The sequence below is a fragment of the Lagenorhynchus albirostris genome, chromosome 14, assembly GCF_949774975.1.
Source record: "Lagenorhynchus albirostris chromosome 14, mLagAlb1.1, whole genome shotgun sequence".
Taxonomy (NCBI): domain Eukaryota; kingdom Metazoa; phylum Chordata; class Mammalia; order Artiodactyla; family Delphinidae; genus Lagenorhynchus; species Lagenorhynchus albirostris.
The window spans coordinates 38626320-38651458 of record NC_083108.1 but is presented as its reverse complement, the minus strand read 5'-3'; the positions used below and the strand labels follow the sequence as shown (position 1 = coordinate 38651458).

General features: G+C 46.0%; 1 protein-coding gene and 1 long non-coding RNA gene across 3 annotated transcripts in view; one reads left to right on the top strand and one right to left on the bottom strand.

Annotated features, from left to right (window-relative positions):
* Positions 1 to 1279: 1279 nt before the first annotated feature.
* On the bottom strand, positions 1280 to 23249 carry INO80C (INO80 complex subunit C). Of its 2 annotated transcripts, XM_060170450.1 has the most exons (6): positions 23005 to 23129; positions 22239 to 22630; positions 8445 to 8555; positions 7378 to 7489; positions 6559 to 6626; positions 1280 to 1628 (listed from the first exon to the last, which is right to left on the bottom strand). In XM_060170450.1, exons 3-6 carry the CDS (start codon positions 8544 to 8546, stop codon positions 1497 to 1499), a joined length of 414 nt encoding a protein of 137 aa, XP_060026433.1. In that variant the 5' UTR covers positions 8547 to 8555; positions 22239 to 22630; positions 23005 to 23129; the 3' UTR covers positions 1280 to 1496. The 2 variants fall into 2 exon arrangements, with proteins under 2 accessions (XP_060026433.1, XP_060026432.1); XM_060170449.1 differs by lacking the exon at positions 22239 to 22630 and having other exon boundaries at positions 23005 to 23249.
* LOC132532161 (uncharacterized) overlaps positions 23005 to 25139 on the top strand; it is a 66987-nt gene continuing 64852 nt past the window's right edge. The window contains exon 1 of the long non-coding RNA XR_009544344.1: positions 23005 to 23545. This is a non-coding gene — a long non-coding RNA (uncharacterized LOC132532161). The remainder of the gene's footprint in view (positions 23546 to 25139) is intronic.

Sequence of the window (25139 nt, the reverse complement as noted above, 5' to 3'; positions counted from 1 at the left end):
GTGGAAGCAAGGCAAGAAGGGCCCTTGATGTACTCGCCCCATGGGGGTTTCCTAGGCTGAGTGCAGGCAGGGGACGCAGGAGCGAGAACCCAGGAAGCAGCCTCTGGTCCTGCAGAGAACTTCCGTGTCAGCAGTGGGTTTCAAAGTACGGTTTCTGGGGCCAGCAACATCAGAATCATTTGTTAGAAATGCAAATTCTCAGGCCCCACCCCCAATCTCTGGATCAGACCCTTGGGGGATGGGCCCCTGTCTGCGTTACAGCGGGGCCTCAGGTGGTTCTGTTAGTGCTGAGGCTTGAGGACCCCGCGCCGCAGGCTCCAGTGCTTCAGTGCTCACGGGCTTAGAGAAGGTCCTCGCTCTCCTGGCCATCACCTCAGTCCCTTTCTGTGGGGGAGGGAGAAGCCACACCACACCCCTCACACTCTCCCCACCAGCTGGGAAGGGGCTGAATGACACAGGGGCTGCTGCGCCCACCCGGAGGAAAGGAAAAGCCCAGTTCCCGGCAGCTGCCCCCCGCCCAGCAGGCTGCCCCCAGCTGACTCTCGGCTTTGCTTTTCCTTTCTCTGTGCCCAGAGGGGTGCAGGAGGTGCTTTCCCTCAGAAAGCGAAGGCACCTGGGGGCCTAAGCCACCCAAAGCACAGGCAGCTCTGGCCCAGAAGCCCCAGGGTCTGGTTCCGCTGGCGCCCCCCAGAGACCTTTGGGAATGAGGCTCAGGGAAGCTTGGAGTACCGTCTCCTTCTCCTGGCCCATGAGTGCCTCCTCTTCTCAGAGGCAGGCCCTGTTCTGGAGCAGACAGCATCCTGCACCAGGACAAACATCCTGCTTGGAAGGGGTGACGATGGTCGTACCCCACACCTCCAGAAAGGGGCCGGGGCTGCCGGTTTAGTCAGCTCAGGCTGCTGTAAATGCCACAGACCACTCAGTGGCTTAACTAACAGATGTATCTCTCTCGGTTCTGGAGGCCGGGAAGGGAAGAGAGGCTGATTCAGAGGCCAAGGCCTAGAACGAGGACTGACCCAGTGTGACAGGGTGAGCTCCTCAGTTCTCTCTTCTCCAGCCCCAATTCTGGACCTCTTTCAAGCATTCCGATCAGGGACAAATTTGAACATGCTCAGAGAGGGAGTCCCCGGGATCAGGAATAATTCAGCCTCATTGTCAGCACTCACTGTCGAGTCTTTAAACATGTGACAGGAGTCCACAGCTTTGAAGCAAAAGTTCGAGGACTTACTTGGGTTAAATTAAAAGCACAATTTTATATTTTCTTGTCAAACAACTTCACTTGGGGCAACAACTGAAGTATAATTTAATTCAACAGGATATATCACACTTGGAGGGAAAACAAAAAAACCTCCTTAAATTAAAGCCAAACATTCTTTCCAAGGCCCAACACTGACATTTCCAGATTGACAGAATGAGTTTGTTTCCATAAAACAAAATCTTGAGTCCAAAGTCTGCCTTTGAAACAGTTTTCCACTTCATGCTCCGTTTCTCCGGGCTCAGGGAACGATGCTCGTGGCCTTCCTCAGGGCCAGGTAGCCCGTGACCACGTCGGACGGCAGCCGCCGAATGTAGGAAAACTCCTCGATGGTGCTGAAGCGCAGCTTGCTCTGGGGGTCCGTGTAGCTGGCCTGGGTGGGAAACAGGCACAGAGAAGGGCAGAAAGTTGTTGTCGGAGTTGAGATTTCAGATCAAGATAAACATTACTTTTCTGTTTTACTGAAACTGAAAAGTGTCTTCATCACGTCTGACTCTGTCACCAAGAATGCTAAATCGCTCAGTTTGGCAAAGACACATTAGTCTTCCCAGAACTGAGAAAGGCTTCAGGGTATGGACAGGAGGAAGGGCGAATAACCACATCAGACACCGGGACTCTTGTGGTTGGCGCCTCAGGGCTACCAGCAACAGGTCCAAACCGAATTCATGCTGATCATCCCTCCCTGATCCCCGCCTTCAGATGCCACCTGCTTCAAACAAATGCTCTGGATCTGTCACCCAAGGCCGGGGGAGGGGGGCACCCCGTCCCCACACCACCTACTCCCAGTGCGCTGCCCTCTTGCTCCCCCTCACCACCCCCAGGTCACTTCCATGGCTCCCTGGGCTACCCTGCAGTGCCGGAATGGCCACCCACCCTCCTCCACTGGAAAGGGCTGCCATCTGACACCTGCAGCCAGGGGCATCTTTACAACCTGCAGCTCCGATCATGTCTTTCCTCGTGAAACCTTTCAAGGGCCCAAGTCCGCAGCACAGCTCCTCAGGCCCTGCCTGGGCGCCCCCTTCCGAGCCTCTGCCTCAGCCACGTGTCCCCACCGTCCGGTTCCAACCACCCCGGCTCTAAGCACCTCCCTCCCGTCCTGCCCATCTGCCCTTTCCTTGCCCAGCGACCGCCTGCTCATCCCGAAGTCGCATCATCGGGGAAGCTTTATCTGCCCCACAGGCAGTCAGGACCCTATCCTCACGTTCACCTCAGTACCCCTATCTCCGGTGGAATGCTTACCTCTGCTGCTCTTACGTTTATCATCTGTGGGACTCTGCCTGAAGTCTAGGCTGTGAGTCTCCACGAGGCAAGAACCCCGTGGCTTGCTTATCACTGGATCCTGGCTGTACTGTCTCCTAGTGCGATGCAGAGCGCACAGTGGGCCTTCAGCTACCATGAATGAGGGATGAGCGAATGAACAAACCAATGAACGATGGGGAGAGTCACAGAAAAGAGAACTTGTTTCCCACTGATATATCAAAATTCTCTTTTGGTCTGTTCTCCCCACGTGCAGAGTGGAGAAAATATTCACTTACTATCTACCTCAAGGCACATGGCTCCTACAGATTTTGAAACAGAAAACATGAGGGTGAGCCATTTGGAGCTCCTTTAAAAAATTATAAAAGATGCCATTAACGTCTAGACAGGTAACAGCCAATTACTCAGGTGTGGACTGTCTGCGCCAGTGCTGGTCGTCTCTGGGTGGACCCAGACGCGCTGGGATCTAAGGAGGGAGGGAGGCTTGGTGAAGAAGCAACAAGCTGAAGAGAACTTAGTCATGGGTTTCTCATGCTCTGAAAAGTCTTCAGTTCCATCACTGGAGATCTCCCTAAGGTATCTGAGGTCTGTGTGTTAGGAAAATGAGAATATTCCTAAAAAGCTAAGATTAATTAAAGTTCTATCTAAAACAGAACTTTGATCCTTTGGCTTAATCTAGATATTGCGTTTCTGTACCACATTTCCTTTCATGCCACTCATATAAAGGAAGGCTTAACTGGAAAAACAGCAGCAGGTCCCTTCTGAGGGCTCCTGGCCATGAGGCAGTTAGATGTACTATCTGGCAGGGGAGCTGCCCTGCAGTTCCGAGCAGGGGTGCAGGCATGTGCATCTGGCTTTGATTATCTGGCCTCCATGGATGAACCAGCCCTGGCCCGGTTCCATCTCTGTGGCTGCCTCACTCCCACCACCAAACTGTGCCAAGCCCGCCAGCCCAAGTTCAGGCCTCACTGCCAAGAAGGCTGCTGAACAAATAATGCGGAATACAGAGAACTGTTGCACCAACAAAGAGGTCAAACAAAAACTTGCACGGACCAGACCTGACCTAGTATTCTGAACAGAGGGAAGGAGGCTGGGTGACACCTCAGAGATGAACAAGTAAAGAACTGGACTCCTGCGGTCTGCCCTCCTCTGGGCTCCGTCCCTCCAGCCTGAATGAAGCAAAGGCCCCCTGCCCAGAGGGCAGGCAGCACACGGCTTTTCATGCCTCCCTTGTTACAGGGGGACAGGCAGTATATGCTGCTCCCCCATCTCACCCAGAGCCTGGTAACAAGGGCTAAACACAGGTGTGACCCTGCATCCCTTCCAGCCAGGCCCCAACACGGGAAATGGCCACTGGCTGGAACAGATGGGTCAGTGTAAACATGAGCCCGGCTTTATTTTATTTTTTTGCAGTACGCGGGCCTCTCACTGTTGTGGCCTCTCCCGTTGCGGAGCACAGGCTCCGGACGCACAGGCTCAGCGGCCATGGCTCACGGGCCCAGCCGCTCCGCGGCACGTGGGATCTTCCCAGACCGGGGCGCGAACGCGTGTCCCCTGCATCGGCAGGCGGACTCTCAACCACTGCGCTACCAGGGAAGCCCCCGGCTTTACTTTTTAATTACGTAAGTTTAATTTACACAAGTAACAGGTGAACATATTCTCCTCTAAAAGAAGAAAACACTGCAAATAAGACTAAAGTCTCCTTTTACTACCATCTACCATCCAGAAGTCCTTTGTCTTCCCCTGAGGAAAGTGCTGCTAGGTGGGCACCCTTCCAGGCCTTGTTTATAAATATACCCTCACACACACATACAAACACACCAGAGAAGTGCCCAGTATTTTTTGTGACTGTGTATTGAGTTTTACTGAAGTGGTATCGTGCTACTTATCCTGCTTTGCACCACATCTTGGAAGTGTACCCATGTTGTTACCTATACATCAAACTCACAGAATAGTATGAACCCCCCAGCCCTGCCCCACTGGTTGAACTTTACATTGTTTCCAATATTTTGCTAACACATTTTCTCATAAGCACTTCTGCATGAAGCTCCTCGTACACAATATTCCTCTAGGGAGCTGGCTGGAAGGCAAATTGCTAGGTCGTAGGCCACTACCTTTTTGTCTCGATAGGTAGTGCCAATCGTTTTCCCGAGAATGTGTACCAGTGTGGCTCCCACCTCAAGACAGCCATGTAGGAGGATGTCCATTGTCTATGTTGGGGACAAGGCATATAACCAAATGTCTTCATTTCTTTCCTACCTGATGAGTCTTTTTCCTAATTATCATTGAACATCTGCTCATTGGTCATCTGTATTTCCTCCTTGTAATTGTCTATTCATATTCTTGTAGCTGATTCTTCTAAGGGATTGTCTTTCAATGATTTGGTAGAGTTCTTTGTTTATTCAGAATGTCTTAATTCTTACACACAGTGGGGCAATAGGTTAGTTATGTATAACATGACAAGTCCTTGGCCAATGGCATAAATGGGCCTGGAACAATGCTTCTCAAAATGATTTTCATGCCTCCTAATGTGTGAAAACCACTCCACTGGCAGATGAGCTGCCTGATAGTGGTGAGGATAAAGCTACATTCTAAGGGGCCACCCTCCAAGTCTGGCCATAAACCATGGCTTCTACAAGCTCAGCACAAAATGGTACAGGGAGAAATTTCCACTTTGGGCCATAACAGAATAACTTGTGCCAGATGAGCCCTCCTTCCATAAACAACTATTAAAATGGGTCAAATATATGAGGCAACTATTTTCAGGCAGTAGACAAGAGATAGCATAAGACTACAATATTTTTCTCAAATGGAAGTCCCCTCAGGGGACCTTTCGAAAAAGATACATGCCCATGAATGGACGCAGAAAGAAGAACCCAACACAGACACACAGACACAGACACACACATACACACACAGACATCACTTTATAGTGCTTCTACTCTCCCTATTTTTTAGGATCATTATATTTAAGGTCTATGTTAACAAGCCTGTAGTACTCTGAAGAGTGTGTGCTCTTTGGAGGAAAAGCTAAAACATATGACTAACTCAGAGAGGAAAGCTAACATTATTTTCAAAAATATAATAAAAAATCTTTCCCAATATCATTAATTTAGTGTGCTACAGAAGTTGGAGGCACACATTTTCATAAAAAGGTAAAGCATTTAAATGATGTCTATGAGCTTCAAAAAGTGAGGTGTCTCATTATTTCTACAGTTATGAAAAGAAGCCCATCTTCCAAATTTAATAATAATGAAAAAGGATGAAGAAAGCGAGCAGAAAATTCCACACTTCATCCACATTCTGCAAACAAGGAAACGAGGTTCTCTGGGGTCGCTGAGGTTCGGGGACTTACCCAAGTCCCACTTGTCCAACTGCACTGCTGGTTTTCAAACTGTTTTCCCTAGAAGCACCGTAGGGGTCCCTGGGGTGGGGAGTGGGGGGAAGGGCAGAGGACCAGATCCACACGGGGTCACAGTGGGCAGGTGGGCTCCAGGGGATTCTGTAAAAGATTTCATTTGGAAAAGGGATTCTGATGCTTAAAAATAAATTTGAAAATCACTATCTCTACCACAGTGCCTCTTTAAAGAAGTTTAATTTTTTTTTTTTAAGTATTGAGTTGGCCAAAAAATTTGTTCAGGTTTGTCCATAAGATCTTACGGAAAAACCCAAACGAACTTTTTGGCCAACCCAATACAATCATCTCTAAATTGCAGGATTTTGTTTTAAACTTCAGCAATAAAAATGGGAAATTGTTGTTTCTTTCATGTTCTCTCATATAGTTAACAAGCAGAGGAAGGGAAACTAACACTCAGGTCTCCTGCTTTCGGGCGCAACCCTCGCTCCAGGCTGCCCGCCTGGATGCCCCAGGTTGCAGCCACTCTTAAATAACTGAGTGAATGCTTCCGCACAAACCCATCACCTGTTCAGAGTACACGGGCTCCGGCAGGACCAGTGTCAATATCCAACACTTTCTAAATAGACAGTACCGTGAAATCTCCTTTTCAGTTCAATGTTGTAAGACACAGAGATGTAATTATACTCACAAGAAGACCTGAAACGTCAGAATACTTCTTAGCCGGTTTAAAGGATGGAGGAGCATCAATACTGAAGTCTGGAGAAAAAAAAAAAAAGAAAATAACTAAACTAGCTTTAAAAAGTTCAGACCCTTTCCCTTTTTTTTTTCCCCCTAAAATACTGCTTGATAACATTCCTGAACTTTTTACTTTGCGATTCAGTACTCAGAGAATTCTCTGGGGAAATAATGCAGGATGTCATAGACCAAGTGCAGGCTCCAGACCCAGCTCTGCCCTGTCCCCAGGGACCCTCCCCTCCAGCAGAACCACGGGAAAGCTCATCTGCCCACAAGCTACTTTCACTGTCTCCAGTGACATGGACTGATGTGATGAGATGCCAAACAACCCACTAATTGGATCTGAGCATCCAGACACCAGAATGTCCGCACCCAGGCAACTGACTAGTTCACTTGTCACCCGTCTGAGTCACCCCCATGAAAGACGTGCAGTGGGGCAAGAGATGGAAGGAAGTTCGAACCTGTACTTTCCGTGGAAGTTGAGCAGAACATGTTAACACAGATTTGGAAATACTGCAGCATACTACTGCTGCAGATCGAAATGTTAACAGTGACACTAAAAACCACACATCCATGACAACGCAAACACACAGGTTCAACACAGAATATAGCTATGAGGAAATACACACACAATCTCCCTATGTGGATGCCACTGTAAAATTCCCAAGCTAAAAACTGTTTCTACACGAAGGCAAACACAATAATGTGGGTTTGTTATAAGAAAGTTCCTAGTCTGACATCATAAACACATCGGAGGTTCTAGTCAGCTCACAGTTAGGATCATTCAGTTGCCATGGCAGTGCCCTTTCAGAAGCCAGAATCTGTTTCAGGTTCTTCCAGGTTCTATTCTTCTTGCCAGCCGCTGCGCCACCGTGGCCAGAGTGCTCGAGGCGAAAACACGGATTGGAAGAAACAGAAATCAGGGGAGATGATCACTTCAGTATCTGACATTTATGCATATTCATAACTGTAATAAACCCCTCATTCCATCAGCAGTCAGTGTACCCTAAGGCTTTTTAAAAAAGTATTACACCGTACACTTTAATCTTACTTATAAAAAAACACAGCTTTTGGATTGTCAAAACATATGAGTTAGTTGGTGACGGAGTAGAAACAAAAGGTTATTTTTTTATATGCACATAGAAAATCACATCCTTTATTGGGTCTTACTTTATGGAGTTCACTCATGAATTTCCCACTACTTTAAATTTACTACAGGGTTAGATTTAAACTCATGACCACATCTCCAAACTCCTTTCTGAGGGCCAGTCTCCACCTTGTAAATTACTGGTGCTCCAGGAAAACCCAAGGAAGCCTCAGTCATGGCACAGCAAGCCTTCTGGAATTTTTTTTTTCTTTGTTGTCTTATGACGATGACAACATAAAATGGAAGGAATACAAAAATCTGTTACAGCGGTTAACGCTGTATTTTCAAAGCTAATTAATGAAAAATAAACTTCAGTGGTCTAATCTGAATCATGTAATTTATCCTACCCCTCAAGCACTCCTCTTTCAGTTAATTATTTCAAGCCTCACCTAAATCTTATGAAGAAGGAAGGTGAGCAATCATCGTGGAAGTGACCCACTCTCAAGATGGTGTCCGTTAATGAGTTCCACAAAGGACACCCAAATCCTTGGGAGCCGGCACACTGGGAGGTCAACAGGAAGGGCCTTCTCCTCCCGCCCCTACCGCTCCTACAACAGCCCACAGTGCAGGAGGCGGTGACTTGGGCTGATGGAGACGGGGCACCAGTGCTGCCTGGGCTGCAGGCCCAGCAAGATCAGGGGCCGAGGTACAGTTGTTGGGGTTTTTATTTCTAAAACACCTTAGATGCTTACCACAAAGTTGGGATCCTTAAATGGCAAAGGTTTGGCCGCTTTTTCAAGAGGTCCTGTGCTAAAATCGGAGGGCACCATTTTATTCTCACTCACGCCTTCCATGCTGATACCCTTAAAACATAATAAGAATAGTACGAGGTCAGCGTCCTTTAGCTGAGCTTCCTAACTCAGCTCTCAACAAGACGTAAGATGACAGTACCGGACACGCGAGGGGAGACGGTGCGCCCAGAGCCCCAGCGGGCGGCCTGCACCGGGGGAGAGCCTGGAAGCAGCACCCGCTGTGCAGAAGCCACAGCAGAGGCAGCCAGGACCCCAGCCGCCAGGCTTCCTGTCCCCTGAGTGCCAAGCACAGGTGTCTCCCTACTACAAGATCGGTGCTATTATCCCCAGTTTACACAGAAGAAAACTGAGGCTCAGGTATACGGGTTCAAGGCCACACAGGGATTACCTCTGGATTCAAACCCAGGTGGAGGCAATTCCAAAAGGCCCCACCATCTCCGTGACACCACATGGCCCCTATTCCTGCCCATCTTGTCAAATTGTGTCTTGAAACATTAAGACAAAAAAGGTCCAGCCCCTTTAAGGGTCTCACTGGCTGGAGAACCCAGGATGGAGCTGGTACGCGTAAGGGCACAACAGGTTGTGGGCATTCTGAGCACGGAGAATAAAGGGAGAGCAGGCTGGGGGCCACGGTCACCTGGCTGCGGCAGAGAGCGCCCTGACAAGCAGGCTAGTGCACTTTAAAACAAAAAACCTTTGAAGCCAAGAATCAGGAAGAAAATACAAGCCAAAGGAAGACATCACTTCTGATTTGTAATGCTACTTCCAATCTTCCCAGACCGCAATAGACTGTTTTATAATTGATATATAATTTATATACAGTGAAATGTGCAGATCTTAAGTGTACGTTTCATGAGTTTTGCCAAATGCTTCCACTTGTGTAATCCAGGTCCCTAACGAGGCAGAATATTTCCATCATCTCAGAAAGTGCCCTCACGCCCCTTCCTAGTCAATACCTTCCAACGTCAGGCAGCCACTGTTCTATTTCCACCACGTTACTTTGGCCTGTTCTAGAAATTTATATGAGTGGAATCCGACAGCATGTACTGTTTGCTGTGTTTGGCTTCTTTAGCTCAGCATAAAGTTTCTGAGGTTTGTCCATGTCGCTGCATAGATTGGTAGATTGTCTCACAGAATTTGTATACCATTCAGCAGAGCGGTATTCCGCTGTATGGATGTACCACAATGTGTCTGTCCATTTTCTTGTTGATGAAATGTGGGTCATTTTCAGTCTTCAGCTATTATAAACAAAGCTGCTGTGAACATTCTGTACAAGTCTTTATGTGGACATGTGTCTTTACTTCTCCTGGGTAAATACCTACTAGTGGAAAGGGTTATAGGGTGAATAAACTTTATGAGAAACTGACAGATCATTTCCCTAAACGGCTGCACTCTTTGACACTCCCAGCAGGAGTGTATGAGAGTTCTGGGGGGTGGGGGAGACAGGGACCACCCACCCTGCTGCAATAGTTCCCCGAACAGTTTCTTCTCACACACCTTCCGAGACTCCTCTCCAGGGTCTCTCCTGTGGGTCTGTGCTCCCTCTCCTCTGCCCACAACCCTTCTTCTATCTGGACTGCCCCTCACCTTATCCTCCCCCTATTCACGGTCTTTCCTAACTTTTCTCCCCTCCAAGGCCTAGCTCTCTAAGAACTAAGACGCCTCCAATTTCGCAACCTTTTCCCACCATCTATAGCTACAGTTCCCTCTCTCTTTCTTTTCCTATCCTCCCCTCCCTCCCCAGTCCTTCGCCTTTATCTGGCCCTTCCTCAGCTCTGGGGTTCAGGGGAGGGCCTCAGAAGCACACATCTTGCCCTCTCCGTTTTCTACAGCACACTCAGCGACACACTTCTAAATGTAAACTTGACGTAACTCCCCTATTTACAGCTCATCAGTGCTTCCCACTGCCCTGGGAATTAGGCACAAGTCTGGCCCCCTGGCCTCCTCTCCAGCCTCCCCTCTTGCACCCCTCCCTCCTGTATTTTGTATTTTCTGGTCCAGAATCCATGGAGTCATTTTCTGTAAGCATAAAGAGTTTCCATTTTTTTCCATTTTTATTTATGCTCCACTAAAATTTCCATTGGGATTAGTCCATGCCAGTTTTACTTTTGCAACAAAGATTAGATTTAGCATTTTGTACATAACCAACTTTTTATTGCCCTTGGGATTTTTCCTTCATGGTCATAGTATTTCTGCACATACATGTGTCCTGAGAGACCCAATCTGATGAGGAAGATTTGATTTTTCCCATCACATTTAATCAGTAACCAACGTTAGCTTGAGTAGTTCTGGCCAGTTGTCAATGTTATTTAGTGTTGACTATTTGTAAGAGTAATATCATAAATTGGATACATGACTGATAGTTAGTATTTAAGTCTTGGTTAGTCACTGAAATAACAACAGCTTTGTGAAACAGGCAGGGAACAACAGACCAGAAGAAGGAGAGACAAAGGAGAGAGGTGAGCAGATGAGGGAAGGGACAGATTCCAAGGGTGAGAAGGCACAGGGGGTCAGAACAACCTGCTTCACCATCTGGCCCAGGCTTCCGTGCCCTGCATCTAACCCAGTGCCTGGCACAGAGTAAGCCCCAAATAATCACTGACTGATTAACTGACTGGAGTTAAGGAATAAGACAACGCAGCGTCACTCCATGCCAGCATCAGTATTTGAGATGTGTATGCTCCGGAGTTCACTGTAAGGAATCGTCTCTGGATGGGATGCAGTGGTCAAACCCAAAGAAACACAGGAAGGATAATTCAGAAACGACTGGGCTTGGTTACCTATAGGGCACAAGGGAACAGGGTGGGAGGAAGGGGAGATGGGAAAGGATGAGAGAGGAGTAAACTTCTCCAAGTATAGTTATTTGTAAAGTTTTGACCTTTTGAACCATGTTAAAGTTTCACATACAAACAAATAAATAAATAAAACCAACCAGCAAGGATCGGGCAGCAGATAGAGAAAATGGAATACAAACAAAAACCAATTTAACTGAGGTTTGAATGAATAACTCAACCACACTGAAGGGGAGGAAGGGAGAAATAACGTTAGTGATGTGAACATAGTATTCTTACCATATAACCTAAGGTTAGAGGCAAAAAGAACCAGGAACAATTGGTAGGTTTGTTTCTCACAAGGGTACCGGTTAATAATTCTGAAACTACACATCTTCTAAGATGAGGCAAATAAGGAATGAGGGGCGGCTATAATGAACCTTGTGCTATTGGATGGAAATCACAGGTCAGCAATAGGAATTCATGGTTTCTAACATATATACAGACAGATAAACACAGAAATGGATACAGAGGCATTAAGTGATCCAGGCTCAGTGTTTCCTGAAACTCATATCCAATGGCACTGGAAAGTCCAGATATCACCTACTGTTATGAAAACATAAAAAAACAATAACAGAAGACTGGGAACTTCAGAAAGAAAAGGGGAACAATGGAATGAGTGAAAAAAACTGGGGTAAATATAATAGACTATCATTAGCCTCATGAGTTTCTTAAATTCTATATGATGTCAAAGCATGGGGGGTGCTTACACACACACACACACACACCCCTACATTTCCTAGCTCTTCCATGGAGATGGCTGGGAACAATAAACAATAGGGACACCAGGTATAGATCCTGGTTTCTAAATATTGTTCTCCAAGAACTAGTAATCTTTGAAGAAATGGCTGATTCCAGGGCTGGGGCAGGGAAGTACAAGATGAGCCTTGTGGCGCCAGAAAGTAAGAAAACGCTTGTATCAGTTTGCTAGAGCTGCCTAACAAAATACCACAGACTGGGTGGTTTAAATAACAGAAACTTATTTTCTTACAGTTCTGGAGACTAGAAGTTCAAGATCAAGGTGTCAGCAGGGTTGGGTTTTCCTGAGACCTGTCTCTCTCTCTCTTTTTTTAAAATTGTTTTTTAAAATTTTATCTTATTGAAGTATAGTTGATTTACAATGTTGTATTAATTTCTGCAGTACAGCAAAGTGACTCAATTATACATATATATACATTCTTTTTCATATTCTTTTCCACTACAGTTTATCACAGGATATTGAGTATAGTTCTCTGTGCTATACAGTAGGACCTTGTTGTTTATCCATTCTATATATAATAGTTTGCACCTGCTAACCCCAAACTCCCAACCCATCCTCCCCCCACCCCGTCCCCTGGCAACCACAAGTCTGTTCTCTATGAGATCTATCTCTTTGGCTTGTGGATGGCCATCTTCTCACTGTGTCCTCACATGGTCTTTTCTCTGTATACACGCCCTCCCCACCCCATCCCTTTCCCTCTTCTTATAAGGACACCAGTCATACTGAATTAGGGCTCCACCCTTATGACCTCATTTAACCCTAATTACCTCCTTAACGGCATTATTTCTAAATACAGTAACATTCTGAGGCATACTGGGGGTTAGGACTTTAACATATGAACCTTGAAGGGACACAGTTCAAGTCCATTACAGCACTCGAAAAGTGATGGGCGTAAATTAAAGGACATAGGTGTCAGTTTGAAGAGGTTCCCACTGGCCAAATCTGGACAATTTGCTCAACATCATGAGTCAGTAGGGAAATAGAAATCAAAACCACAATGAGATATCACTTCACACCCACTAGGATGGCTACACTCAAGGACATAATAATGTGTTGGTGAGGATGTGGAGAAACTAGAACCCTCATACATTGCTTGTGAGAATGTAAAAGGGTGCAATCACTTTGAAAAACAGTCTCCTGGCACTATTTACAATAGCCAGGGCATGGAAGCAACCTAAGTGTCCATCGAGAGATGAATGGATAAAGAAGATGTGGCACATATATACAATGGAATATTACTCAGCCATAAAAAGATATGAAATTGAGTTATTTGTAGTGAGGTGGATGGACCTAGAGTCTGTCATACAGAGTGACGTAAGTCAGAAAGAGAAAAACAGAAACTGTGTGCTAACACATATATATGGAATCTAAAAAAAATTGGTTCTGATGAAACTAGGGGCAGGACAGAAATAAAGACACAGACGTAGAGAATGGACTTGAGGACACGGGGTGGGGGGGCAGGCGGGTAGAGGGTAAGCTGGGATGAAGTGAGAGAGTGGCATGGACATATATACACTACCAAACGTAAAATAGATAGCTAGTGGGAAGCAGCTGCATAGCACAGGGAGATCAGCTCGGTGCTTTGTGACCACCTAGAGGGGTGGGATAGGGAAGGTGGGAGGGAGACGCAAGAGGGAGGGAATATGGGGATATATGTATACATATAGCTGATTCACTTTGTTATAAAGCAGAAACTAACACAACATTGTAGAGCAATTATACTCCAATAAAGATGTAATAAAAAAAACAACAGTCTGCTGGGTCCTCAAAATGTTAAACATAGAATTATCATATGACCCCCAAATTCAACTCCTAGGTATATACCCAAGAGAACTGAAAACATATGTCTATGCAAAAATCCATATATAAATAGTCATAGAAGCATTATTCATAATAGCTCAAAAGCATAAACAACCTAAATGTCCATCAACTAATGAATGCATAAACGAACTGTGGCTGACCCATACAATGGAGTATTCAACTGTAAGAAGGAATGAAGTACTGACACATGCTACAACATGGATAAACCTTGAATATATTATGCTAACTGAAAGAAGCCAGACACAAAAAGCCACATATTGTATGATTCCACTTATCTGAGGTACCTAAAGTAGTCAAATTCATAGAGGTAGAACGTAGATGAGGGGTTTATCAGGAGCTGGCAGGACAGGGGAATGGGGAGTGACTGGTAATGGGGAGGGGGTTGCTTTGGGCAGTCATGGAAATATTCGACAATAAGATAGTAGTGATGGTAGCACAACTCAGTAAATTTATTATAAACCACTGAACTGTACATTCTAAAGGCGTGAATTTTACGGTATACAAATTATATCTCAATAGAGCTGTTACAAATAAACAAACCAATAAATGTATGAAAGACTGAATGAAGAAGGCTAGTAATGGATTGTGACCCAGAGAACAAAATGAGAATGGACGAATACAAACACTGATTGTAAGAATGCAAAGGAAATGGGAGAGAAGAGAAAGCTCTTGCACTCACAGCAGGATTCTAATAACTGTAGAAGGAAAGAAGGAATTAGAAAATCACCGTTTGGCAACTAGCACTATAATAACTGTTGCAGGCAGGAACCATCAACAGACACTAAAAGTGGTTGGCAAAAGTGTGAAGAGAAACAGGATATACACAGTCTCAAGACACTGATACTTTAATACAAACAGGAACACAATAACCTCATAGTGGAGAAAACTGGCAGACACTGACTTACTAAGTGCTCACAGACACATCACCCGCAATGGGATGGATCGACATCAAGTTCCACGACATGAAGCGCGGAGAAGGGAACAGCATCCTTCTCTGCTCCTGCCAAAGTGTATCACCCAAATCTAATCACGAGGAAATATCAGACAAGCCCGAACTGAGGAAGAGTCTATGAAACAATGAGCGGTGCTCTTCAGGAGTGTCATGGTCATGAAAGATAAAGACTGTTCCACATGACAGGAGGCTAAAAAGACATGACAACCAAGTGCAAAGTGTGAGCCTAGGCTGGATCCTGGACCAGACAAAGGACGAGAATAAGGTCTGTATATGAGGTATCAGTGTCGCTTCAACGTTCATTCCCTAAATTTGACCACTGTACTGCTGTTATATATGTATGAGAATGCCTTTGGTTTTAGGAAATCCACACTAAAATATTTAGAGGATTAAAAAAATACAGTGGCCATGTGAGACCCTCCCCTGCACACAGCCAGCTGCCAACCTAACAGCGAATGAGCCACGGGCCCTGGGGAGGAAGCAATGGCTGGCATGCAGATGGAGAAGAGTGACAGGGACCTGCTCTGTCAAGAGGTGGTGGCGGGCTTCCCTGGTGGCGCAGTGGTTGAGAGTCCGCCTGCTGATGCAGGGGACGCGGGTTCGTGCCCTGGTCCGGGAAGATCCCACGTGCCGCGGAGCGGCTGGGCCCGTGAGCCATGGCCGCTGAGCCTGCGCGCCCGGAGCCTGTGCTCCGCAACGGGAGAGGCCACAACAGTGAGAGGCCCGCGTACCGCAAAAAAAAAAAAAAGAGGTGGTGGCACCTGCCAGTGTCAGAAGGATAGGGGCTGCTTTCCCCAAGAATCCGACAATTCACAAGGGCACAGCAAGACACCGGCGAGGAGCAGTCCGGTGGGTGGGGGCTGCCAGGAGGCTGGGCCTCCAGGGCAGCCTAAGTTAAGGGAGAGAGGGAAAATCAACCCTGCTAACTATGCGGTGAGCATCACATCAGAGCAGAAAAGCCAAGCCAGACAGGGCCAACTCAGGAAAAACAGGTGGAATGTGAAAGAGGTTTCCCAGGGCCAGATCCACTGTAAGTTGCAACTTCATTTGAGTTTTTCATAAAGAAAATGACTGCTTACATAATGTTGTTTCCATCTGGGAGAAAATAAACAAACGGAAGTGTTCAGAAGCAAAGAGGAGATACTAGAGGGAAAGGAAGAACCAGGCCCCAAGGCCTCCTATGGTGATTCCAGAACTACCCATGGAACACGCCTGGGTTGCAGGCCACCGTCCTCAGCAGGGACGTCGGCTTTTTCTCGTGGGCCAGAACAGCCTGCGTTCCTCCCTCTCTCCGTCTGCTTCTTCCCTGACTCCTAGTGGGGGGCTTAAAGGCGCCGGGTGCACAGTGAAATACCGGGAGGGAACAAGGGCATCCTTTGAGGTCGGCTGTTTGCTCCCAGGTCCCGGGAGACCCAGGGGGAGGCAACAGGAACACCTCGCTGGACTTGGGCAGGGGTGCGGCCCCAGAGGCAGCGGAGGAAAGCAGGTGCCTTGCAGCCCACATGGGTTGGCAGGTCTGGGCGCCTGCCCCCAGGAGAGGACATGCCAGCGGACAGAGGACAGAGGACGGGAGGCAATGGGAAGAGAGGGTCGGGAGTCTGCATCAGCCGCTCCAGCAGCAAGAAGTGGGTGAGGGTGATGCGCTCAAGCGCTGACTTCCACAACCGAACCCTCCTGTTCGTCTGGTCACCCCATCCTTATCTCCTCCCTCATCAGCAGGCCAAACCCCCATTGAGGAGTCACGCTGAGGATGGGACAGGAAAGGACGCCATCCTGACACCAGCTAGGCCACGTCAACCTGGGGCCGCTTGCTGCCTCTGCAACAGTGAAGGCTTGCTTCCCTCTCTGACCAGATGCAAAAGAACACCCGACTCTGGGCCCTGAGCGGGGTGTTCTGCTTTTCTTTCCTCTTTAAACCCACCCTCCATGGTACTGCGCCCTCGTTCTTCCCCTCCCCTGGGCTTCAGCCAAGCTGGACGCTCGGGTCTGTTAGTGATGGGATGAGAGGGAGAGACGTACTGTCAAGGGGAGGTTCAAGTCTGTGAGGCTGGGCTGCAGTGAAGTACAATCTGAAATGATGTATAGTTTCCATGTTACTAAACCATTATTCACACTAAGAGACTTTAGGAGCTGAACTGTCCCGCCCCAAGACACAAAAGCCCTGAGATCAGAGGAAAGGAATGAGGCCCGGCCCTAAGGGCTGTCCCCTCTTTGCAGCACGAAAAGAGCTGATTAAGCCCCAAGGAAGAGGAACCCGGCCTGCCATCAAAGGACTGCTCCAGAGTCAGCAAGGCCTCAGCTCGCCCGACCAGGCCCAAATGCACCACTTCGTGTCTCCTTGGCAGCCTGCACGGCCCTGACTCAGACTGAAAGGGGGCCTTCTGTCTGTGGTTACACAGAAGGGAGACAAATGTCCTCTGTCTTATCATTCATGAATCCAATGCCCCGTTACATCTATCTAATAGTAGTCTAGATTCAAATACCTGACCCTAGTCTAAAACTGCAGGGTTACTGTAGGGTTACTTGAAACACCAAAAGAGTGAGATGCAACCTAACATTCGATCAAGTCAATTAAAAGCACTTAATTCCTTGAGAAGACTATCAACATAGAGAAAGGGTCAAGAAACAGTGCTAAGTGGGACTTCCCTGGCGTTCCAGTGGTTAAGACTCTGCACTTCCAGGGTAGGGGGCACAGGTTCGATCCCTGGTCATGGAACTAAGATCCCACATCCCATATGTTGTGTGGTGCAACCAAAAACAAACAAACAAACAAAAAGAAAACAGTGCTAAGTGAAAAGCAGGGCATGCAATGTTATACACCAAATACAGTTTCTGAAAAACTATATCAACACGTAGAAAACACAAATTATAATAATTGTGGGGGAAGAAGACTGGCTGACGTTTTGTGTCCACTTTAAAAATAAAAAAAAGAAAACTAACATTATCATGATTTTTTTTAAAGGTGGGGTAGAATGATTATTTTTTAGATGAATACATCAAATCAGTCCAGTGTTCTCTGGATGCCTCCAATTACAGAAGATTGTACCATCACCTGCACTCTGCACTAACCTTCTAAAGAAGCAACTGCTGCCTCTCAACTTATTTAGATGCTTTGCTAACTGCTTCACCATCACAAATCAGCCTGTTAGGTAACACTCAGTCTATAGGTCAATTAGGTTTCTCTGTAGATTTTAACTTGAATAGGCACTTGCAAAGTCTAAAATGCCCTGTATTGAGCTAATAAAATTCCCGCACAAAGCTCTTCTCTGCACCTTGGATTTGGTTACATTAGAGATCCAATTACATCTTCTAAGGTAGAGACTGGTAAGAGTGATATTAAGAGAGGCAGTCAAGAAAAAAAAATGTGGACTCTGGACGGTCTGTCTGGGTCCCAATACTGACCCTACGAACCTGTTAGCTGTGTGACCATGGAAAAGTTACTTAACCTCTCTATGCTCCTGTCTTTTTACCTGCAGAATAACAATTCACAGAGAATTAAATGAGATAGTACTTAGAAGGTGCCTAGAACAACATTTGGTACACACTAAATGCCCACTAAATATTATTATTATTTATCATGACTTCTTTCACTTTAGCACAGCACAGTGTATCTGTTCTCCAACCCAAGTTAACACTAACCATTTTCAAAATATCGTGACCAGAATGGATGGGAGATGGCACTTTCCAGATTATGATGTAATTAATCAATAACTATATTACTTATACTGAAAATATAAATCCAAACACAGAATTGTAATTCTGTGACAATGTGTACAACTTAGCAAGCATAAACACCAATAATTTCTGTTGAACTAAAGATTCATCTTGATGGAATAATAAAACAATATTGTTTTAGTCCTATTAAACTATTTAATACCATTTTCTAGGGCTGACATAAAGGAGATGTCTATAAATGCTTTGCTCAGAATACTTTTAGATCAAAAATATTCCCTTCAACCCCTGAGGACTTCCAAGCAGAAAGCCCTCTAAATTTCATCTAGTCACTCAATTTTACTTTAGAAATAGCATGCACATTCTGGAAAGTAAAACCCACCTTAAGAATCCATCGAGTTATTTTCACCAATTTCAAAAAGCACTCTAATGTCTATGTAAATGTCCTTTATAAAGTTTTAAACCCCATGAAAGTTTTAGAGACACTGCTTTTTTGTAAGACACAAAATAGCGGAAACTACTGAAATTTCGATACTGAAAGATCTCTAAAGTCCCTTTTAACTCAAGAACTACAATCATTTATATTAAAAAACCCACTTATTTCCCACTGACGAAACCTTGAGCAAACTCATACATGTACACGGCGCCGACTCTGGAAGGCCTTCCCCATCCAAACCCACCACCCCTCAAAGGCCACCTCTAGTCCCGCTTCTCCCTCCCCACCTCTCCTTCTCTGATGAACATCACCTATGCTGAATCCTCATCTTCCTGTGTCCCACCACTAAGGCACCAATACCAGAGAAGACCTATAATCGGCTTTGGGACATGGTTAGAAATGACGAGATTTTCCTAACTGTTTCAGATATGTGATAGGTAGAATTCAGAGATGGCCCTTAAGATTCCCGGCCTCTGGTGTACACACACCTTCTCCCCATTTTTAAGCAAATGCACCACTAATGTACGTACCACTGTGAAGGGATCTGAGATATATTTAAGGGATTTGCAATATATATCTTATATTTGACATATAATTAAGGTCTCAAGTCAGCTGATCTTAAACAAGAGACTATCCTGGTGGGCCTGCCCTAATCACACAAGCTCTCTAAAGAGTCAGAGACAAGAGAAGTCAGAGACATTTGAGGTGTGAGAGAGATTAGACACAAAAGAGATTCTCCACAGCTGGCTTCACAGATAAAGAAGATGTGGTACATATATACAATGGAATATTACTCAGCCATAAAAAGGAACGAGACTGGGTCATTTGTAGCGACGTGGATGGACCCAGAGTCTGTCATACAGAGTGAAGTAAGTCATAAAGAGAAAAACAAATATCGTATATTAAGGCATATATGTGGAATCTAGAAAAAGGGTACAGAGGAGCCTATTTGTGGGGCAGGAATAGAGATGCAGACGTAGAAAATGGAAGTGTGGACACGGGGTGGGGGGAAGTGGGGTGGGATGAGTTGGGAGACTGGGATTGACATATATACACTATCATATGTAAAATAGATAGCTAGTGGGAACCTACTGTATAGCTCAGGGAGCTCAGCCGGGTGCTCTGTGGTGACCTAGATGGGTGGGAAGGGGAGAGGGTGGGAGGGAGGTCCAAGAGGGAGGGGATATAGGTATACATATAGCTGATTCACTTCATTGTACAGCAGAAACTAACACAACATTGTAAAGCAACTATACCCCAATAATAATGAATACATAAATAAATAAAGATGGAGGAGGCCATGTGGCTAGGAATGTGGACAGTGACAAATCGACAGCAAGGAGACAGGGACCTCAGCCCTACCACTGCAAAGAACTGAATTCTGCCAACAACCTGAGTGAGCTTCAAAAAAAGATTTTCCCCCAGAGCATCCAGGCAACAAACTAGCCCAGCCAACTCTTTGATTTCAGCTTGGTGACACCCTGAGCAGGGAACCAAACCACTCCTGTTGTGCCAGGACTTCTGACCTACAGAACCAGGAACTCATAGGTGTTACTTAAGCTACTAAATTTGTGGTCATTTGTTACGACGGCAATAGAAAACTAATACAATATGTGTAGGTCATTCTCTCCTCCTGGAAGGATTTTGGGATGGCAGGGACAAGCTATAATCCCTTGAAATGTCTTAAGCATACTGCTGGAGACATAACAGAAATAAATTCTTGCTGACTGAGCTCAATTGAAATGGGACAGAAAGGCTGAGGAGGGAACACAGATAAGGGTCAATTCAGGAATATTCCAGACAGCCCTCAGGGCAGCATTGCGCAAATGCCTGCATTTGCTGTGGACAAGGGAACTAGGATGGAATGCTATGTTAGAGCAGGAAAAAAAAAAAACAGCTAAGACTCCTTTCTGGAGATAGAGGTCAAGTTTTTTTCCTTCTTCATGAGATGCTGAGGGTGGGAGTCAGGTAACTGTATACCTCATTAGTTAAATGCCAGCTGGGAAGAGGAGAACAAAGAAAAGAATTCACCTTTCCAGGGAATGCCCTTCTCTTTCTAGCCTGAGGACTCGCTGAGGCTGATGAGATGGAGAAGACCCACAGGGAGTACCTAGGCAGCCCGTCCCCTCACTGAGAGCTCTAAGGCCACCAGAGTTGTGATTTCCACCAAGCTGGGTTACTGGGAATTCCCAGCATCTTGAAGGCATTCGTCCACTCTCTGAAGCCTGCTGTGGAGGAGCTGATGATCAATGCTACCTTTAGGGTCAAAACAATCATTCCTCCCAATATGTACTGACTACATTCCTTGGTCTCAGCACAGCTGGATATCAACATGCACCGTGCACACACTGGGAGAAAGTACTCGCAATGCATATATCTGGCAAAGGACCCCAACCAATAATATATAAAGAACTCCTATACATTAACAATTAAAAAAAACAACAACACAATGAGAAAAAAATCAGGCACCTCACAGAAGGTATCGGAATGGTCAAAAGCAAATTAAATAGTGATGACATCATTAGTAATCTGAGACACAAAAATTCAGACAAAGAAATACCATGACACAACCATCAGAATGGCTAAAATTAAAGACTCGATGCCATGTATTGTTGAGGATGTAGAGCAACTGGAACTCTCATACTCTGCTGCTGAGAATGCACAATAGTGCAACTACCTTGGGAAATACTGTTTAACAATTTCTAAGTTCAATGTGTGTCTACCTCTGATCCAGCAATTCCACTACTATCCGTTGACCCAAGAGAAATGAAAGCATGTATCTACCCAGATTTTTAGGAATGTTCAGAACAGCTTACGCATAAGAGCAAAAACTGTAAACAACTCAAATGTCCATCAGTTGTGGTATATTTACACAATATACTCTATGTACTGATACAGGTAACAACATGAATGAATGAATAACTCTCACAAACATTTTTTTCACAGAGAAATCCAAACAGACACAAGAGAATATGCTTTGTATGATTTCATTTATATTCTGCTCAAAAACGCAAAGTCAATCTATGGTGAGAGATGTCAGAGTACTGGTTACCTCTGGCAGGGAGGGAAGAGAGTACTAACCGGAAAGGGTCACCAGGGAATATTCTGGGGCCCTTGGAAATGCTCTCTATCTTAATCTGGATGGTGGCCACATCGGTGGATACATATGTAAAGTCATTGATCAGTATTCTTAAGATTTGGGCATTGTACTGTATGCAAATCATACATCAATAAAGTATTTTAAAAGGAAAAAATGCACTACCAATTATCGACGGAGGAAGCCATAGACAGTTAATATCTCTAGAATGTCGTTCTGGGTTTAGGATGCCACGCCATGTGTTGGAGAGCACAAAATAACACACTCCATCTTTGCTTTCTCATTGCTTTAAATAAAATGAAGCAATTGCAGAGCCCCGATCTCCCAGATGCTGTGAAGTCTGTGCCAGGCGCTGTGCTCAGAGCTTAGGACCATGATCTCATTGAATCCTCATAACAACCGCATGAGATAAGACCAAATCCACTTTGGGACAGGGAAACTAGGGTCAAAAAAGCACTTTTCTGAGGATGAGGGAAATCATCTGTATCAATACATCTTTGTGTTCCTCCACACCGTTCATTAGGGCGCTCTGCACCTCACAGGCACTCGGTAAATGTCTGCAGAATGGACGAAGGTGAGACAGGAGAACTTCTGGTTGACTGAAACTCACATAAAGAAAAGTCCCGAGCCTCGCTCTAATCGCGACCCCGACGGGAAGGGGCGTCCCTACTAGTAAGGCAATGACAACCTCCCCACCTCCCCAGTTCTCCTCATGGACAATGCAACGCGGGTCATTCTTTAACCAAACTCCACGTATGCAAACTAAGGGGAAAAAATGTTTCATTTGCACCAGACACCTGCGTTTACCCAAGAGGTACGACTGCAGGGCCCCGCCCACGCGAGGCGCCCCGCCTCCCACTGCCCCGCCCCGCAGCCCGGCGCACGCGCTCTCCGCCCCGGCAACGCGCAGACTAGGGGAGTGACAGCGTACCTGCGCAAAGCCAGAGGCGGACACTTTTTTCTTCTTACTGGCGGTATAGCCCCCGGCGCTGCTGCCGTTGTGGAAAGGACTTGCCGGCCTCTTCTTGCTGTTCCGGGCTATCCCCGGAGTGGAAGTGGTGGCCACAATTGGAATTTGAGCCGCCATTCCTACCCCGAGTCTTCCTCCTACCCCCTCCCCACTTGGTCCCAGTGCAGGCCCTGGAACTTCCGGCCCGCCGTTACTTCCGTCTTAATGCTTTTGAAAACCCGGCCTGGACTCCGAAAGCTTTCGTTGACTTCTCTCGGCCAAATCTAAAAGGCGGAGCTCGGAGCTGTCTCTTCCTTCCGGGCGGGAGGGTGTCTGGCGGGCGGAGTGCTGCTGTTCACGAGCTCGGACCCGGGCACGTGCTTGGACGTCCCCCAGGGATTGAGGATTAGAACATCCCGTGATCTTTTTAAAACAACTGGATTTTTAAAAAGTTAATCACCACGTTGTCTCTTCTCACGTTAAGTCAGAAGATTGATCGCTTTTGATGTCTCTAAGTGTAAAGGTAAGGTCATTCTCTGTGGACTAGACAGACCGCCAGACTGCCAGCATTCCCCTTAGTCGCGGCCTTGTCGCGCACAAGTTTGTGTACCCTGGTGCCCAGATGGATTTGAACGGTAGAGTGGTTCTTAACCTTGAAGGGGTCACGGACCCCTTTGAGCATCTCAGCTCCCCTTTCTGCCCCCCCCAAAATTATACAGGCACAGACAAAATCTTACATACAGATTTCAGCAGTTCACAAATCTGCTAAAACCTATTTATGACCTTCAGTGGAACACCCCTCCCTCTTGTTATTTGCCACATGATACTCTGTACTTCTTCAAATCTTCATGACATAAATTACATGGTTTATAATTGGTTGGTTCCTTTCTCATTTGGTTTCTGCTAGAAGTAAGCTCTAAAAGGGGAAGGCCAGTTATGTTTTGCTTACTTTTCTTTTCCAGGTTCACGAGTACCTTGCAAGTCGTTGGTACATTATAAGTATTTTTTAAATGAAGTAATTAAAAAATGAAAACCCCTTGCATTAATTGGTTGAAGCTTCTGTGTTCTGATACAGGGAAGTAGTATTTATGAATCTGGGTACTTGAAGGAAATAGGCTGCAGAATGACTTACAGGTGAGATAAAGAGAATAGGAAGCCAGTAATAATGTTACTGACATCTTTTCTCCTTTGGAGAAAGGAGTAAGCTACCAGTGTTGAAATGTTCCCTCCTGTACTCCAGTCTCCACCCCTATCTTCCCCTAAATCTAGTCTTCCTTGTTCCTTATCTCAGACTGACATCTCCCACCAACTACTCACCTAGCCAGAAACTAGGTGTTGATCCTGGCTTCTTGGGTCTACTCTCTTCTCATTCCAGTCAGCTCCGCACTCACTTCTCTTCCTATCCTGGTGAATCCATCACCCCTCATCTGGGTCCTTGCAAGACACCTCTTGCAGCCTCGTTTTGTTTCATTTCTTTTTTTTACTTTAATTTTTATTTTATATTGGAGTATAGTTGATTTACAATATTGTGTCACAGCCTCTTGATGGAAGTTTGAGCCTCCATCTTTTCCTAATCCTCCCTGACCCCAGGCCATTCTTCACATTGGCTGCCAGAATGGGCTAACTAAATCACAAATCTAATCGTGCCACTTACTTTCTTACGTTCTTCAGGGCTCTTTTACCTTGGCATATAAGATCCTTAATAACTGGGCTCTGCCCCCTTTTCTTGCTCCATTCCCAACACTTAAGTCCCTGCAGCCAGGGACTACCTCTTGCCTAGAGTGTACATCATTCTCTTAACTCATCATAGTTTTTTTCCCATTATTTCCTCTCCTAGGAATGCTGCAGTTCAGATGCTACTTCCAATGAAAAGCTCCCTGCCACCTGATGCACCTTCCTTTCCCTCCCCTTCCCCTGCACCCACCCTGTGCATGCGTGTATGAGGGCATTGAACCCAGGGTGTTCTGCTGGGCACCTTTCCATAATCCCTTAGTAAATTTTTCTGAGTTCAAACACCAATCCGCTACTACGGAGGAATCTGACAAGTGGGTGTCTCACCATCTGGCTTCCCAGTGCAAACTTCAGTCCTGATTTTGCCTAATCCCTTTCTTCCCGAA

Bases quoted from the DNA above. Each gene is read 5' to 3' on its own strand.
- INO80C (XM_060170449.1), bottom strand. From the start codon at position 23,160: ATGGCGGCTCAAATTCCAATTGTGGCCACCACTTCCACTCCGGGGATA. The intron at 6,627-7,377 runs GTGAGCTGACTA...TTTTTTCTCCAG, and splicing joins GCAACTGAATGATCCTAACT to ACTTCAGTATTGATGCTCCT. The intron at 1,629-6,558 runs GTGAGTATAATT...TTTCCCACCCAG, and splicing joins CTGACGTTTCAGGTCTTCTT to GCCAGCTACACGGACCCCCA.